The sequence below is a fragment of the Dysidea avara genome, chromosome 4 (genome assembly GCF_963678975.1).
Source record: "Dysidea avara chromosome 4, odDysAvar1.4, whole genome shotgun sequence".
NCBI classification, from domain to species: Eukaryota; Metazoa; Porifera; class Demospongiae; order Dictyoceratida; family Dysideidae; genus Dysidea; species Dysidea avara.
Genome location: NC_089275.1, coordinates 42,762,547 through 42,780,666, shown reverse-complemented (window position 1 = coordinate 42,780,666; position 18,120 = coordinate 42,762,547). Strand labels below are relative to the sequence as shown.

The 18,120-nt window shown below is 37.0% G+C and overlaps 2 protein-coding genes across 2 annotated transcripts in view; one reads left to right on the top strand and one right to left on the bottom strand.

Moving 5' to 3' along the window:
- Positions 1 to 6,312: 6,312 nt before the first annotated feature.
- On the bottom strand, positions 6,313 to 9,378 carry LOC136253875 (uncharacterized). Its single transcript, XM_066046535.1, has one exon. The coding sequence runs from the start codon at positions 9,376 to 9,378 to the stop codon at positions 6,313 to 6,315; it is 3,066 nt and encodes a 1,021-aa protein (XP_065902607.1).
- A 745-nt stretch (positions 9,379 to 10,123) lies between these two features.
- Positions 10,124 to 18,120, top strand: part of LOC136252242 (uncharacterized) — a 29,540-nt gene continuing 21,543 nt past the window's right edge. Inside the window, exons 1-2 of the mRNA XM_066044644.1 lie at positions 10,124 to 10,219; positions 13,861 to 14,137. Coding sequence (XP_065900716.1) covers positions 13,910 to 14,137 — 228 coding nt within the window. The 5' untranslated portion in view covers positions 10,124 to 10,219; positions 13,861 to 13,909. The remainder of the gene's footprint in view (positions 10,220 to 13,860; positions 14,138 to 18,120) is intronic.

Sequence of the window (18,120 nt, the reverse complement as noted above, 5' to 3'; positions counted from 1 at the left end):
GCTTCATTAAATAGCAAATATGAACTATCATCTCCTACACATTATACCCCACCTGAGTACATTTTATGCATATCACATTTAGAACTCATCACATATGCACAAATATGCATTTTATTGTAGTGTTATATATAAGGTGAAAAATGGACCAAAGAAGGAAAAATCACTTGATATGTACATAGAATACAGTGTTAATTTTTGGAAGCCTTTGCCATCAAAGCCTGATACATAAACAATGTAGTGACACTACACCAATTAACTTATAACTACTGGATAAAACAATGTATACACTTACAGTATCCATATCCTATTACAGGCCAATAATTGTCTAATCTAGAGTTTATTGTGGGTGCTGAGATTACAAAACTAGATAAACCATTCCATTGATCAATGATTCGGTGGTTGAAAAAGTTCTGTCTTACTGAAGTTCTGGCTCTTTGTTTGTAAAGTTTTGGATGGTGTCTTCTACTGCTGGTGGTGGTGTTCAGACTCTTAAGATCGACATTATATAATTATAGTGATTGTTTAATATCTTGTAGACTTCTATTAAGTCACCTTTTTGTCTATGACAATATAGAGAGTATAGCCCAAGAATTAAGTTTCAGTCGATTCTGATATAGCATACTAGGTAGACCATGTACTAGTTTGGTGGCATGATGCTGAACATTTTCCACTGAGTAAAGCGATATCGTTAATCAAGAACAGAGACCAAACTTGAACACAAAATTCTAACTGAGGGCAAATATAAGTACAGTACAAATGTTGAAAGAACTAAAGACAAAAGCATTATATTCTGCCAAGAATTTGCATGGCTTTAACAGCTGTTTGTTGACAATGAAATCAACTCTGATGAAATCCACACACCCAAATCCTTTTCCTTTACAGTATAAGGATCACTTGCCACTTTTAACAGTCAAAAATAAAATAATCATTTGCTGAAGTCGTATGTATAAGCTGATACACATTGCCTTACATTTATCAATACTCAAAGACAGTAACAAATGTAGAGAACATTCCGTGGCAATATCAAATCCTTCCGTAGTCATATGATTACTCTTTAAAGCTTGGAATCATCCGTAAACTGCTCAACAGGTGAACAATGTTGAGCTAAATATCATTATAACAAAAATGCAAGGGTCCTAGTACAGATCCTTGAGGTACTCTGCTCTTAACTGTTATTCATCTGGCTATTAGCCTATTACACCATTATATATAACTCTCTGTTTTCTGAGTAAAAGAAAACTTCTTAACTATGTCAAAATTTTCCCAGGAATTCCAAAACAAGACTTTAATTTCCTTAACAAGCGCATGTGAGGGACCAAGTCAAACACCTTGCAGTAATTAAGTAGCTAAAGTCTAAGTAGCTAAAGTCTTTGAGCAGGCTGTAGGACTAGGTGTCCAGCACTTGTGCTGTAAAGCATTAATAAATAAATAAAAAAGTAATTGAAATATAAAACGTCAACTTTCCAACCTTCATCTATGGCAAGACGGCATGCAAGAGTTCAATCATTGTATGACTTAAGGTTTGTGAAAGAAGATTTTCCATGACAAAAGCCATGTTGAGTTTCAGATAATAATATGTTGTAAAGACAGAAAGCAGAAATTAAAGTTTGTCATAAATAATTTGATAATGTGAGAGGTCAAGCTCACAGGTCTATGATTATAAGAAGCCTTTATTATGAATATAAATAACATGAGCATTTTTCCATTCTGAAGGGGTTTCTCCAGAATGCAATAAGTATGAAAACAGCTGGTGTAATGGTTTTATAGGAATGATAGCACAAGATTTCAAAACTTTATGGCGTATACCATCATATCCTGGAGCTTTACGTACATCTAGGTGAACTAGTTTGTCATATACTTCATCTTCAGTGATCTCAAGTTTTCAAAACAATTGGAGTGAGGTCAGGTGTAGTAGTAATGTCTTCTTCAGTAAAAAAGTTCATTTAAAATATCCACTGTCTCCCGATCATTATTACAAAGTAACCCATTGAGTTCATGTACAGGCCCTACTGTTACATACTTTCACTTTTTGTCTTTTTGCGTAGAGTTTAGATAACAATAAAAGGTTTTGGTCGTGAGTGGAAATTATATAGCAAGCAATTCTTCACTGAGCCTTTCTAACACAGTGCCTTACAAGATTATGGTGAGTATGATTCATGTTTTATGTCCTATGGGATGATTTGGTTGTTACAGTAGTAAAGGAAGAATCAGTATTGAGGGGTTTCAGAAACCTCAGAAACCCCCTAAAACTGCCCCTGCTATGATACAATCAACCTTAATTTTATATTCCCAGGGCTCACCACTCATCTACTTTGTAAAATTAATAATCAAATTTTATAAATACAGTATAATTATGCTACAATATATAATAATTATTATGTGCATTGGAACCAAGGGATCAAATTGGTATGGCCTTACTAGTTTCTGGGTGTCAGAGGTGCTTCTTGTGCTTTTGTCATTTGTAGCACTATGTGATGGGTAAAGTGCATTGGAGTAGCTAATCTTTGTTGAAAATTTATTCATAAAAACCACTGCATAATGTATACAGATTTACAACCCCAAGTGTATAATATGCTCTGAAGTAGGTAACCATATAATATCATTTCTATAATTATTTGACTGTGCAACAGTTCCTGACTGTTCCATTAGAGCATGTTGATCTTCTCTATATATGACATTTGAGATTTCGAGTACATCAATAGTGAAACAGGGAGGTTGCCTACATCTGTAATTACACTAGTGCACCTTTTATGGCTATAATTTAGCTATATATAGTATAGTCATAGTAGATGTCCACTAGTACGCCCACCAGTATATGTAGCTGATCATGAATGCAGTTATGCTAATGGACGTTTAATAAGACTAGCTCCTGTAGGATACATCCCTACTCATGCAAATCTTGTACTTGTGTGTTTACTTTTTGTAACTACAATGGCTGGTAAACCCCCAGCAGCATACAGCATCAAGGAAAACGAATAGAACCAGGAATAACTCTTGCCCCAACTATCATTACCGATGCGCAAAGCGATCATTTCACATATGTTTACCCATCACATAGTGCTACAAATGAGAAAAGCACAAGAAGCACCTCTGACACCCAGAAACTAGTAAGACCATACCAATTTGATCCCTAGGTTCCAATAGGCATGTTTCAAGCATTTAATGATGTGGTCTGGTTCATTATGGCTGAGAGCCTATAGCCTTTGGCAAAACAGTAAAACAAATTAAACCATCTATATATATATATAATGAAAGTTTAGCAAATCTGTGAGATGGAAGCAAGTTAAACTTTGCAGCACTTTTACTAAAGCATGAGGGCAGACTGAAATGTGAATCAATGAATCGACTGTAAATTAGCCCAACTAACCCCTAGCTGGAGGGCATAGTATCAGTATAGTTAATAACTATAGGAAATGTACTTCTATGGTTAGGAAATGTTAGACTAACTTATAGTTGATTTCTTGATTCCCATTTCTGCCCTCATAATTTAGTAAAAGTGCTGCAAAGTCTCATGATCATTTGCTTCCACCTCATTAAACCTTCATTATATAGATGGTTTACAGCCATGATGAACCTGACCACATAATTTTGGGAAATGTTTGAAACATATGCCTAGGAGTCAAGGGATTGGTTATGATGAATACAGAAAAATCCCAGACCAGTGGTTAATCCACACTGAGACAGCTTGCCATCTAGCCATATAAGTATGTGTGCCTGGATAATTTATATCACTCCCAAAAGTGGATCACTGGCTATTGACCCACAGAAGCTGCATTACAAACTCATTAGCAGGTTATTTGTTATAAAAGAGCAGCTAAGCAAAAAATCCTTCACTTTGTGATAAAAGCACCAAATTTTTCTGTGCCGTAAGTTGTCAATGAGTAACGTATACTATTAAATCATTTGAGATATGTTGCCATGTCAAAATCATTGTCTTGGGGCATGTTTGAAACTTTTAAACTAAGCTAAAAGCCTATTTCTAGTTGGTTAGGAAGGAATACAAGTACATTCAAATCTTCGTTTTGTTTAAATTGCATGAGTATATTACAAATTTACAGGTATGTAACCGAACGATAAGATCATCTACAGCTCACAAATTGGAAATTGATTCACAAATTGGAAATTGCTCCACAATTATTCTCGAACAACTTGTAACATCAATTGACTCCCTAGGTTGTGGAATGCCCTTCTCCCTATCAACATTGATTCACACTGAATGCATGCAGTCAAGGCATTGATCTGCAAACACCAGACCTTTGGAATCATTTTACAGACCTCTTTAACCCAATATCCATGTATTTATCATTCCCTTTACACCTGCTATAGTTGCTGTTGAATTGTTTCTACCCCTAATTTCAATAGTTAAATGATATAGCTAATTAGCTATTTAATTTTATTGAAACCATCAAGATAAATAATATGTACAATTCCTCAGTCACTTGTTACCACAAAGACCAAAGTCAAAGTAGACGTGGCAAGGATGGATACAAAACAATAAATAAAAGAAATTAATTAGCTAGTCCAAGTGCAGGATAGCAAATAATGTAATTATCTTCTTTATAATTTGGTGGCAGGCCTTCAATGCAGCATAAAGTATTATCTTTTGTAGCTAATTGTTTTCTATTCATGTTGTAGCTACTGTATAACTAGCTTCTATTTGAGCTACCATTCTATGGCAGTGCTAGCATAGATTATTAATTTAATCCCACTGAGTGGGATTATATGGTGCTATAGCTAGCTATACGTATATAGCTAGAGTATTAATTTTTAACTAGTTAATTAAAAACTCACCGCGCCCTGAGATGTTGGGTATCACTCTTTTCACCCTATTTCATAACCCTACAGAACTTAGACAAAAAACGGTGAACCAAAAAGGCGAAAAAAAAAGTGCAATATTGAAGGGGGATCGAACCCAGGATCCCAGTGTGATGGTCCAGTGTGCTACCGATTATGCTACCGCTGCTAGCTCCCTTGATTCCATTCACGCTTCCCCTAAAGTCTACTACTCGTGGCAACTACTGGACGCTTCCCCTAAAGTCTACTACTCGCGGCAACTACTGGACGCATCCCCTAAAGTCGACTACTTGCGGCAACTACTAGATGCGTGCCCTAAAGTCGAAGAGAGAGAGCAACAACTACAGTAGGAAGTCTGGATGCTTTTGAGCTTAATATTACGTAAGGGTTATGAAAGGTGGTGAAAAGAGTAAAACCCCTGAGATGTTCCAACGTTTCTGTTACTAGGGATTTCCAACTATAATTAAATGTTTGAAATTCCAATGTATTAATACAATTATCTTATTAAGCAACTTATGAGGGTTCATTTGGTGCAAACCGCATGTTGATAGCATTTTCCTATCCAAAGTTACAAGCACAAGAGTGTAACACTACAGAGATTTTAGCATACAGCATTTTAAACCATATTACATTATACCAATGGCACCAGCTGATGCCCCACATTCTTTCAATGATATCTCCTGTTTAAAACATGCTATTGGCACACAATTTTCACCAAAATGACCATAATTTAATACTGATTAATAGAAACATAGAAAAGGTCCTTCAAGGGTTTTCCCCTATTATTTGCATTTGTATAATGATATTATTATAAAAACCCAGAACAACTATGCATGAAAATGCCATTCTATAGTAATAATACATACTCTGCACCTTAATAATTGTCACGCAGTTTTAATTGAAGCATATTAAGAGGGATTTCCCTGGGGGTTTCCCCTATTCTGGACCTTAATTGATACATCAGTGCGCCTATGCATGACAATAATATAGCATAATAGATAACAAGAGACACACCTAATCTTATCTTGTACCATCAATACAGGAAGTGGCTGCTCCCAGACTTGCACCTCGAATCGCATGGTGTGCACTATTTAGAAATTCGTGTAGCGAATGTACATGCGTGGAATAATGAGGCAGCCTTGTAAGAAGCATTAGGCGTGATTCAGATATACAAAGAAGAATGATGTAAGATTATGAAGTGCCTTTTCAGTCTTGTAGCTTGTTTTATAAAAAAACTTGACAGAATGATTCTTCTTGCACAGTTGCCTGTTAATCACAATGTACTGAAGTTTATGCACAGGGTATTCTTTATGGTCATGGCATTGCAATGTTTCAACTAGTGGTTTGGTGAAGTACTGATCAGGTACTGCCGGCTAGGAAAAATTAATAAATTGTTTAATTTCACTGATATTATTCTATTGATTGAATATTGATTTAACCTCATGGTAATCGGCGCAGCCATTCTTTACCAGAATGAACACACATACAATAACATTATAATGATACATGCTGTAAAACTCAATTGAGAATTTCTAAATCACCCTTATCAATGTCAACCAACAAATTTAGTGAAAGAATTTCATTTTCTCCATCATACTGTACATTGTACCACTCTGATGTTCCAGGAACCAAACCAAGCACTTGACCTTTGTACCACTTCTCTTCGCCATCAACATCTTTCCACTTGTGGTAAATTTGCTTTCCAATTAATGATTCACAGTTCTTGACAATAGCATCAGATCCTTCTGGTATGGAACGTGCAGTACAATCTAGTAGCTGGCAAAGGTTTTCACTGATTTCAACAATTGTTAATTGTCTTTTATTTTTAGTGAGAAAGAACAAGGTCTTGTCTATGTGCTTCTGTTCTAGTACCTTTTTCCTAAAATCCAGTTGTAATTTAAGTGCTGCAACCTTCTCCTTCTTGGTCTTGAGTTTTGCTAATCCTTCTTCGATTTTTTGCTGTGACTGCCACAAACCACATCTTAAAATTCCTTGCACTAAGTCTTCTTTTTCCTTTACCTTCTTCGCTTGCAATCTTTCCAACTGCAACCTTTTGGCTCGCAAAAGTTTAGCACGCTCTTCCAAAAGTTTTTGCCTTCTGATGTTGTAAAGTTGCTTAAATTCAGGACTAAGGCTTCGAGCTTTCTTCATGAGTTCCTCTCTTTCTTTCGATGTTTTAGCACTTAGCCAAGCAGCAGTTTTATTGTTGGTAAACATTATCATTGCCTCTAATGATAAAGTAGAAGCATTTGGTTTCTCACGTAAAAACCTGTCAAGTTTAGCAAAATCTCTTTCACTAATTGCATTAGTTGTAGGAACCGACTTTACCTCAGCAGTTAGCACAGCAGATGGATTATGATACTTACCATCAGGCAAATGATCAGCTACAAGGCGAGATATCAAAGATGAAAATGCATTAAATAGTACCTCAAGAATTTCTTGTGCTGTGGCATCATACACACTAGGAGCTACTAATGACTCAAAAATGCAATCCTTTGTTGGTGGGAAGTCGCTGTACAGTAGTGCTTCCCCAGATAGTACGGTGTTGGCATCTTCTGACCATTGCTCTAAACAATTCTTTAAATGGGTAAACTTTTCATTCATGCTCAAGATGGTTGTTTCCTGACATTCAAGGACACGCCACAATGGACCAGTTACTATCTTGTTCACAAGTCCAAGTGCTTTGCATCCTGCCACGTACTCTAACACCTGCACATCAGCCAATACTGCTCTTAGCAGTTGATTTGGTGTTTGCCATACTTCAGTGAAGAATTTTTTGATTAGAGTTGAAATGTAGTATACTGCACCAGCATCATAAAATAAAATATTGAATCTATTGCCTCGAAATGATGCTGGTGGATTCTTTTGTATATGATTTGACCGTAAGTATGCTGTAAATGACTGATATACCCCACTTTGCTCGCTACCGTGTTTGCTAAGAGCTTTGCATGTGGTACGAACAAGTCTAATAATTCCACATTCTGATTTGCGTATCAGTACGCTTTTGGTTGTGGGATTTTCAGAAAAGTAGGCTGCCTCCCATTGTAGCAGTACTGATGCTGCAGCATCAGCCATTCCGACTAACAAATGCAGCCCACAAAAGAAATTATTTAGAGAGGACATGCTACTTTGTTCTTCAGTTGAAAGATCATTCCATGATGAAATTACTTCAGGAAGTACTGAAGCACGATAATCTTCTAAGAGGCAATTGAAATTTTTCTGCACGATATGCCTGTCAGACATGGTATTCTTTATGCTACTGAGTAACTTATTCTTTGCTTGTGAACCAACGGTATATTCAAAATCTCTTAAAATCTGCTTAAATAAATCTAAGGTTTGTTGTGCTGACCCTGTTAGCATTTCAGACAAGCCTAGAGAATATGCAGTGCTATCAGTAGAGAGCTGGAAAGACCCATAATGTTGCCCAAATTTAGATGTGCCATCTGCATGCAGTGTTACATTTTCACATCCTTGCAACTCATCTGCTATTTGTTGATACGATAGACATTTTAATTCAGTCAACATTCTTACCAGTGTTGATGGCTTTGGTAACTTATCAGTTTCTTTATTTGCTATATTCCATATTACTGACCTAATGACTGGTTCTACCTGACGAATACCCACATTCATGCTGAGGAGTTCCAGGCAGCATTGGCAAACATTATCAAGATAAAGCTGACTGTGTACCTGTGTTTCAATGGTGCAATCTCTTGCCTTACTCTCCATATCGTTTTCATCTAATCTTACCGCACCCAGTTCATTGCGAAGTTCATCTATTTCAACTTCAAGTTCATTAATTTTCAACTGATACTTCTCTTCAAGTGTAGCAAGCTGGTCTGTGACTTCTTCGATAGCAACTCCAGATTCACTAAACCCTTTCAGGCATCGATTAAGCTTGCTGCAATAACACTCTTTTCCTAAATGAGCTGAATGAAGTCTGTTCTCCATTTTAATTACTGCTGCAGACTTAGCTGCCACTTGTTTCTTCAAGTCATCTATACAGCACTGACTGTCTTTAAGCTTATCGTCTCTCCTCTTTATCTTCTTGTTGATGTTACGAATGCTTAATTTACTAAGCTTAGTGCTTAGCTCCTCCACCTTTAGCTTTTCATTACTTAAAGCAGCTTCTGTCTCATGTAGCTCACCTGTCAATTCTTTATATGCTTTCTTCAAGGCTTCTGTTTCATAGCTGCATGTTGGAACTTGATCTGCTGCAGAATACCTTGATGCATCATCAGCTGAAAGCTCTTTGCTTGTAATCGGTGCTGTTTGATTTAGTAACTTCTCTAGTTTACTGCGTTGCTTCTCTTTTCTAAGTTTGACACATGTTTTCTCTAACCTAGTTAAAGTAACCTTCAATGTTGCCAAATTAGGCACTGTTTCATCTGTGAGCATTTGCATCCAGCAATAAAATTCTTGCCAGGGTACATTGTTAGCCTTTCTGTATTGATTCAACTCGGACAAAATTCCTTTTGTGAAATCCTTGCAACTTAGCTTAAGAACAGTACCATCCATAAGCCCTTCAATAGATATCCCAGCATTTTTGCAATGCATGCCAGGAAAATATGTTGCTTTGTAAGCCATTATACCTATAGAATACAGAAATACATATAGTTGTTATTCTTTTGGCTGTTAAACCAGCAATTTAGTCATTTCCGCGCAAAACAACCAGTTATATACTGCCTATAGCTACTCAAACTTATGCAGTAGTGTTGCTACAATCTACAACAGTGTGTAACAAGGTGTAACTGTTGGTTACAGCGCCAGTAGACACAAATTTAGCACTGATTTTAGCATTAAAATGTGACAAACAAGTATCAAATCAAAAAACAGATAGAATATTCAAATTCAGCATACCTGAGTTGCTAATGACGGGTCAACAGTCCAATGTAGCTATCAGATTTTCGCGGAAAAGCATTCAAATAAAGGCGGTTTACGGTGCCGTAAATCCCCAATCAAAATCTCGTACGCAAAATTTTGTATTAGTTCTATTGGAAGATTTTGAAATCTCATTTTAAATAGTAAGCTGTCAACGAAATACAAGCTGTATTTCTAAAACTCCAGGATTTTTATAAACTTTAATTCATTAGTAACCGAGTCGCAAAAGAAATTCTATAACTTCTACGAGTGGAGTCGAGCAGCAGTGATACAAAGTTCAGGTGTGTAAATTAAGTAGGTTGGAAATCGCTACTGTTACATGTTTCAGACCCCTGTATTCACAGGCTTTAGCTTTCTCACAGGTCCCTATAATAATAAAACGATTATGAGCATAGTCTGATGCGGCCGGCGTACCTTTAATCTAAGAGCGGCCGGCCTGTCTAGTGGCCCTCACGTGATTGGGTGGGCACTATTATTAGGGTGGGCTGTTCCACTGAAGGCTGTTCCTCGGGCTGTTCTTCGGTGTCCTTTCTTGCTTTAATTAAAGGTACGTCGTTTTTATCTATGAGTATGTGCATGTGTTTTGATAGACGTTGCTTCGACTCATTACACACTGACGGCTATCGATCAACTTGATGAAGTTAGGCCAGGCAAACTTATCATCCCCGCCCGCATCCCTTAGTAACCCACCTCCTCTAATTTCATTATTGCTGTTATCATTCACGTGCACACGTATTTTGATGCTAAGAAGGCTGGCTATCATTTTCCAGCACGGTAAGGGGCATCTCCAAACTGATTAAGGCGGGTTCAGCCCATGACGTTATTAATTTTTATTATAGTGTAAACAGCTAGGAACAGAGAAAGTGATGTGATTAAGCAGCTATACTGTTTGTAGACTAGTCTCATGTGGCTAGACCACTTTTTTCTCTTTGTCATTGGGTAGGGAGAAAAAAGGGTCTGGAACAGTTCGAATCCCACAATCGTCTTGACATGTCAGGAGGTTACGTCACAAGTATGCAACCCATGCGCTTAAACTCCATTGTAACAAGAATGCCACAGCACAACAATAAACAAAGACTTAACTTACTTAAACAACTAACAATCGATTCAATCTATTATCGCCTCAAAGGCAGTTTTAGATGCTGATAGGTTTATAAATACGCACTTGTAATTGATTGACAAAAGTGGCTACTATTTGAAAACGCTTCACGTTTCTTTGGTTAACACTCCCCAATTATCCGGGGAGTGCCAAGACGAGTGTGGGATTCGAACTGTTCCAGATCCTTTTTCTCCCTACCCAATGACAAAGAGAAAAAAGTGGTCTGGCCACGCGAGACTATTTATAGACTATGTTTTCAGGTAAAGAATATAATGTTTCAAGGGGGTGTCACGTAGGTATGCGCTGTAGGTAGATCTGCTACCATGGTCAAAGTCTTGACCGGCGGAAATTTCACTTTAACCTGTGACTAAGAGCCTTTTTGACCTTTGGCTGGTGACTTAGCAACGATATTTCAGCACTTTTTGACTGTGGGTTGGAAGCTTTTACCCTTGACTGTTGAATTGGCACGATTTTGGTGGCCTTGACCTTTGACTTAGACTTTGACCACGGTCTCAGATCTACTTACAGTGAGTGCCTGCGTGTCACCCCCTTGTGTTTTGTGCTCCTATTGCCAATGCATTGTTTTCATAGTGTGACGTTAAGGAGGGGGGTCTGAAGTTAGCGTCATTATGATGTTAAGCGTACCTAAATCAGTTTGGAGATGCCCCCTAAATGTCACTTGCACCTCAGAAATGTCAAATGATGGTAAAATGTAAGTACTAGTTCTCAAAAGGCTGTAGCAAATCTCTATAGTAACAGACAGCTTGATTTGGAGCATTTTCTTAATAATGAATAACGAAAAATGACCTTCCACTCGCATGGGAATCCAAATTTTGTGGATGAGAAACAAGTAATCAAGTTTACCTGCATGGCCTTATAAACGGGCACTGATTAGCAAAGTGTAATCAGTCCTAAGTGTCTACCAATTTCTAGCACCAGTAGCCATGCCCCACCCCCATATTGCTTTTGTTCTTTTTGTGTGGTGTTGGCGTTGGCGTAATCTCCACCCTCACACACTAATAGCCAAACTAAACTTGGCCACGAGCTAGACTAGCTACCATTCTCAAGTCATATAGGGAGATATTGGGGTCAAGAAGCTTGTCCTATAGGAGACTCTATAAAATATTTTGGCTTGAAAAGCCCCAGAGGTGTTGCAAGGCGTAGGTATCAAATCCCAAGGCAGTGTGTGGGTAGTCTGGTGCCGCCTACCCCTTTGCAAAAAAGTAAATATCTGACGATAAACAAACCCCATTTCATTTCAAAGGAATTCAGGCTCAGCCAGTTTGACAGCATACATACATACCTGTAACTGCAGGTTTCATCAGATGATTTCTCTATAAATAACTGAAATTGAAATTATTGTATTCCCAATGTGAATTTCACTGCAACACAGAATTTCTTTGCCACATAGAGCTGATATAATGCATAATGGGATTTTTATTTCATTAAAACCTTACTTTTTTTATGAAGGCATGGGTGGGACCATACTAGTACAAGTAGATTCCTGAATATGTCACATGTCTGTATTATTGTTACAGGACTGACTATGGTACATTTGTGGTCACTCCCTTGTGTTGTAAGAATTTACACTATTCCCTAGCAACCAAGTGACCTTTATTATTATTAATAGAAGACATGCCACCTCAGCCCTTAGGGTTAAGGTCAACTGGGCTTCAATGGTACCCTTAGTCCGGACAAATTGCATTATGAATAGAAATCTATCCAATTTTGTGGTGTCTGGACATTATCAGGTAAGTAGAATTCTAGGAAAACGGGAATGGAATGGGAATGACCAACAGAAAGTGCCTAGCTGATAAAGGTCATCATGTGATATACAGGATCATGGATTTTACAACAAAATGGTTCTTTGCAGCATTGCTGGATCCTTCTGCTATAACGATCGAAGCACTCTAATAGAGCATTTAACTGAGCAGTCAGAATGTTTCTTTAATCCTTAAACCTGCAGAGAACTTTTAGGGAATGCGTGTTTACACAATATGGGCATGCATGGCGATACTAGGTGGAGTAACTTAATTCTTACAGCCTGCAACAACACAACAATTAAAAGTCTGTTCACTGGGCTACTTAAAGAAGTTTAATGAGCACTGTAACTGCAGTGACTTGTTATGAATCGATGAACAGCTTCGAGTCGCATCTCTGTGTTTCAAAATTCTTGCCAAGTGTTTAATTTCGATCGTGGGTTTACTCACGTGGTCATATATAACGTGATAGAAAATTTAACGATGAATTAAACAGAAGATGTTGCAAGGTGATGAGAGCAACCACCATCGAGTCATTGGCCATTTTATAAAGGTATGTAAAGAATTAGCGTGTTTCCTTACCGAAAAGATATTTTCACGGCTAGTTTTAGCATCACCATTTAGCATTAGGGTAAAACCCTTGTTATCATTTTAATCCTTGTTACATCACAAGAAGAATGACATAAATTGTGTAGCCATAGGATAGAAGCTTCAAAAGTTACAGTGCTTTGTGCAAGGCATGCTTATTTATTAAGTTTAAATCCAGTTTTCTGGATTATGCAGGTTTAAGGGTTAACTAATTCACTACATTAAAATGATTGACTATAGGTCTATAGCTGTCATTAATACTGAAAGGTAGCTACTCCTTTGAAACCATAAACACTTAAACAATTCAACCATTAAACATTTAATGTTTAATACTGATTTGAATATTTTAAAATAGTTTCAAAGGAGTAGCTACCTTTCAGTATTAAGTCCATCAATTCACAGGCTTTTGATGCAGGTCTCAGGTGGGATCTTAGTAAACGAAACATTCTTGACTGCTCTATTAGAGTATTTAATGTAGTGCAAGTGACTGCTGTATTAGAGTTTTAAATTTTTTTAGCGAAAGGATCTAATAACAATGCTACACAAAGAAACTAAAATCCAACCTATATTCATAAGATGACCTTTATTAGGTGTTTTCCATTGGTCGTTCCCATTCTTGCTTTAGAGTTCTCGTCCCGTAAGCTCGTAATTCTCATCCTTGTTCTTATCCCCGGTATCTTAAGCTCTGTAATTTCAAATATTTCCCTACAGTTGATTATTATTAATGTCTATTCAATACAGAGATACAGAGTGTGGATTCTTCCTTATTGTTGGCACGTCATGTTTTGAAATGGCAAGCAGTGGATCTGAGTACAATTATGCATTCAAGATTGTAATAGTCGGTGGTCGATATGTTGGAAAAACCAGTATCCTGTTGCGCCTTGTTCACAATAAATTCTACAGAGATCCATACAAATTTCTAGGGTCTGATTACAATGAGAGGGGCAGTATAAAAGTGGACATAAATGGCCAACTAGTGATGCTAAACATCTGGGATTATCATGAGTGTAGATTTTATGTAAGCAAATCATACTACTAATTGTACATAACACATTTAGGAATTTTAAAGCTGGTTGAGTACTTGTGATATCATTGCATAAGTTTTACTGAAGTGCATAGTCTTATAACTACGTGTGTTTTAAGAATGAAACATTGTTATTTAATTGATATTTTGGGTTACTCTAATGCACATCCATTACACTTTAGGCTAATTGTACATTATTGAGTATCATAATTCTCTAAGCTGATAAAATGTTGTTAATACTCTGTGGGTACCAGACAATTAACAACTACTTACTGTATGATTTATGCTATTTTGTGTGTTGTGGTATTGTACCTTACTCATGACCAAATTCTATACCAATCAAATTTATTTAGAATAACATGTTAACATATTATGAGATACTTGATCTGTATACGTCGGCACTACCAAGCTGCAAAAAGGGAGAGTATTTGTAAGGATTTAAAACTTAGGTAATTAAGAATCGGCTGCAATATATTGTATAGGAAGCTTTACGTAATTTGAATCTGAAATTGTCTTGAATGTATGGTACTGTTAGTGTATATTTGTCTAGTAATGTACTAATAAAAGCATGTATTCTGAGAAGGTGTGCCAGTGGTGATTTTCATAATGCATTGCTAATTTTTCAGATGTAAATTGTTCTCGTGCAGTAAGCATGTTTATGCATAAAATCTCAAGCAGAGTTATCCTAAAAGCTTGCATTTGCAGTGACCTGCTTTAGCAGTTCTATTATATCATTTGGCTATTCTATTTAGTGGATCAAGCAGTAATGTGAAAAAAAAATTATTTACTTTTTGATAAAAGTGCTAAAGTTGGTAAGGCTGTTGTATTTATAGCACAACAACAGTACAAAGACCAGGTTTGGTTTCGCATATGGACCACACACAAATAGTCATTCTGCATAGAAGCTTACCCATCTCGTCCTTCGGTAAAATCTGTCTACTGTTTAAAAAGCACTCTGTGTGCTAAAATAGTTTTTCGTGATATTAATGGACTTCTCCATTCATCCTGATAAATGTAGCTACAGTGTTAAAAATGGTACCTCCCATAATCGAATTGCTTAAGGTATGCTTATGAAAGGAATGGAGTGATTAGAGTCGTGTTGACTTCAAGGGTAACTTCACCACCCAAGTTTCTAGTACTAAAAGAGAAGGCTGTAGTAAAGCTACTTTTAATTCTACTAATACAGTGGTCCCTCAATTATCTGGCCATTGATTATCCAAATTTTTTGAATTATGGATGTGACTTTTCTATTAGAGTATTTTGTCTAAAGTGTGTGTTCTATTAGAGTATTTGTACTTGGCTCTGTATATAAATGAATAGGGTTCTATTATCCAAACTTTTTGATTATTTGAACACCCTCAGGGTCCAATGAGTTTGGATAATCGAGGGACCACTGTAGTCAACACAGCAACAGGGAAGCCATGTCATGCTATTGTAAATCAATACCTATACCTTGTGTTGTCAACAAAAAGAACTGGGACACAAAAGAGGATAAACAGTAGTTCATGATGCGTGTATTGTACATACTGCAGTTTGTGAAAAGGCATGTCTTGGGATGAAGTGACCCTGAACAGTGAAGAAATTAAACCTGCACCTAAATATGTATGTGTCCTTGAAGATGTAACCGTGCTACAGGGATCATGATGGTTTGGGCTTTCTTGTTCAACAATATCACCCAGAAAACAACTTCACCTTTCTTATATAACAGCTTTGTAGAATTAGTTAGACATAGCCAAGCCCATAAACATCTTCAGAGCGACCCTAAACCCTTCCAACAAATTTCTATGAAATTTTTGAAATTTAAACAGAATTTTATGCTAACTGACTGACTGACTGACTATCTAACTGATTGGGCGATATACCAATATTGTTAGTATAGACTGATATTTAGTTATATTGGTTTTGATACCGCCTCTCTCTTTTTTTAAAATACCCGTTGGCATGTTTTGATCCCATATTTATGGGGTAACCATGTGACAGTGTATGTGCTGATGTACTCAGATTTTGACTGTGCCACTCCATGGTAATTTGTACTTGAGGCTTGCTGAGCTACCATGGAATTTGGTAGGGCTGTTACTTTAATTTACATTAATACCACGATACGTAAGTACGTATTTGATATATTTTACAGAAGTTATATTATATACTGAATATATGTATATGTTATACTAGATATCATTTCACCTTGCACTATAGCACCCTTTCCTATTATGTATATCTTTTGGTATATATTTTGAATACCGTGATATCTGTAGTATAATATGTTAATACAATATCTCGTCTCCCACTTGGAAGCAGTAACAGCAATTTCTAACCATTATTAGTGCTGGTAAGTAATTCCTTGTGGTTAGCATGCTCAAGGAGTATGCACATGTGTTGCAGCCTGCAACCTTCTTGCAAGTTGGTCCAACAATCCATAGCAACTGTTGCTAGGGAACAAAATGTAAAACTGTCCTAGTTACAAGCTTTTTGGTGGTTACTTAACGACCATTGCTATGGTACCAAAATCAATTGTAGAATTAGTAGTGGTTGCCTAGCAACGATTGCTACGTAACAGATATCGGTTACTATGGTAGTGGTAGTTGTCAAGTCAGACATGCCTAACTGGTAAAAAACTAAACACTATCAAAAAAATTTAGCTAATCATATGCGTATATCTAATGTACAAGTGATATACTAATTCTATTGGCTAGTTTGCTCATAGATACTAGACTTATAATAAGGATTGGCAACGGAGGCGTAAACAGAAATAATCCGCGTTTTTGCTTTCCCGTAATACTCTTAGGAAATTTCAAGTCACTACTGACCAGCTGACCGCTATGCTACTGAGAATGTTTCATATGTTTCAATGAAGATTTAGTCTTTAAAGGTACGTAGCTCCGTTAGGGATTCTTACTAGCATGCGTGATGGAATTTCAGTACGGAAGTGAAACCTGCCTTATTACGTCTTTATGCAGTGCAGTGAAGGTGCCTTGCGTCTTTATCTCTTGCATTACGACAGTGAGAAGACTAGACTAATAGATGAGCGTTAAGCAGCTGAGATTAATAACTTTCTCTTGCCATCTTTCTAATGGCGGATCTGGGACGGAACAATTTTCCCTCTCCCATATTGTATCTGGACAAAAGTATGCCAAGAAGCTGTAGCTAATCTGCTAAAGCATGAATTTAACTATAGGACATCCTCACATCTCTCTGGCTTACCTATACAGAACCACAAATTATTCACACTTCAACAACTGACTGTTCTATTAGAGTTATTGACTGCTTTATTAGAGTATATCTGAACCTTTGAAGTCAGCATTGATGATTACACTCCATCAGTTTAGACCACTCAAGTTCAATGAGGTACTGTAGTGGACTGGGTGTGCCCCTCCTTTTACAGCTCCTGAACTCTAAGACCTATTATGTACACGAGACCATCAACTGAACCAGTGAAGCATCATCCTTGGTCTCAACAATGAGGGACATCCCGTATCCATGAGGCAGTACTCACACAAGATCAAACATAGTACAGTTCATACACCCTATACAACTTTGATTCATGTGCCATACAACTCAAAGTTACAAATAACAACACCTTGCCAGGCTATTATTTACATGTCATATGAAACTACATGATGTAAACATTGCAAATCCGACTAGGAGGTTGGTTCTTGCTCTACTCTTGCATGGGCCTGTTGTAGCTTGTCTTGTGTTATACTTCTGACTCCATCTAGTCTGCCAGCAGGTCTGTTGGTTCTGCAACTACTCACTCAGATGCTAACAGCTTACCTAGCATTACAATAAATCAAAAATCAAATTAAGACTACTACATAAACACACCACAAATAATTCATTACACCAGAGTAATTTCTCCTGCCAGACATTTTATGTGGGCAGCAGGAAAGACTCCTGGATTCTGTTGCACAGTTTTTCCCAAAATATAATAAATTACGTCATCATATTTTTTGCACTAAAAGTGATAAATTTACATATGC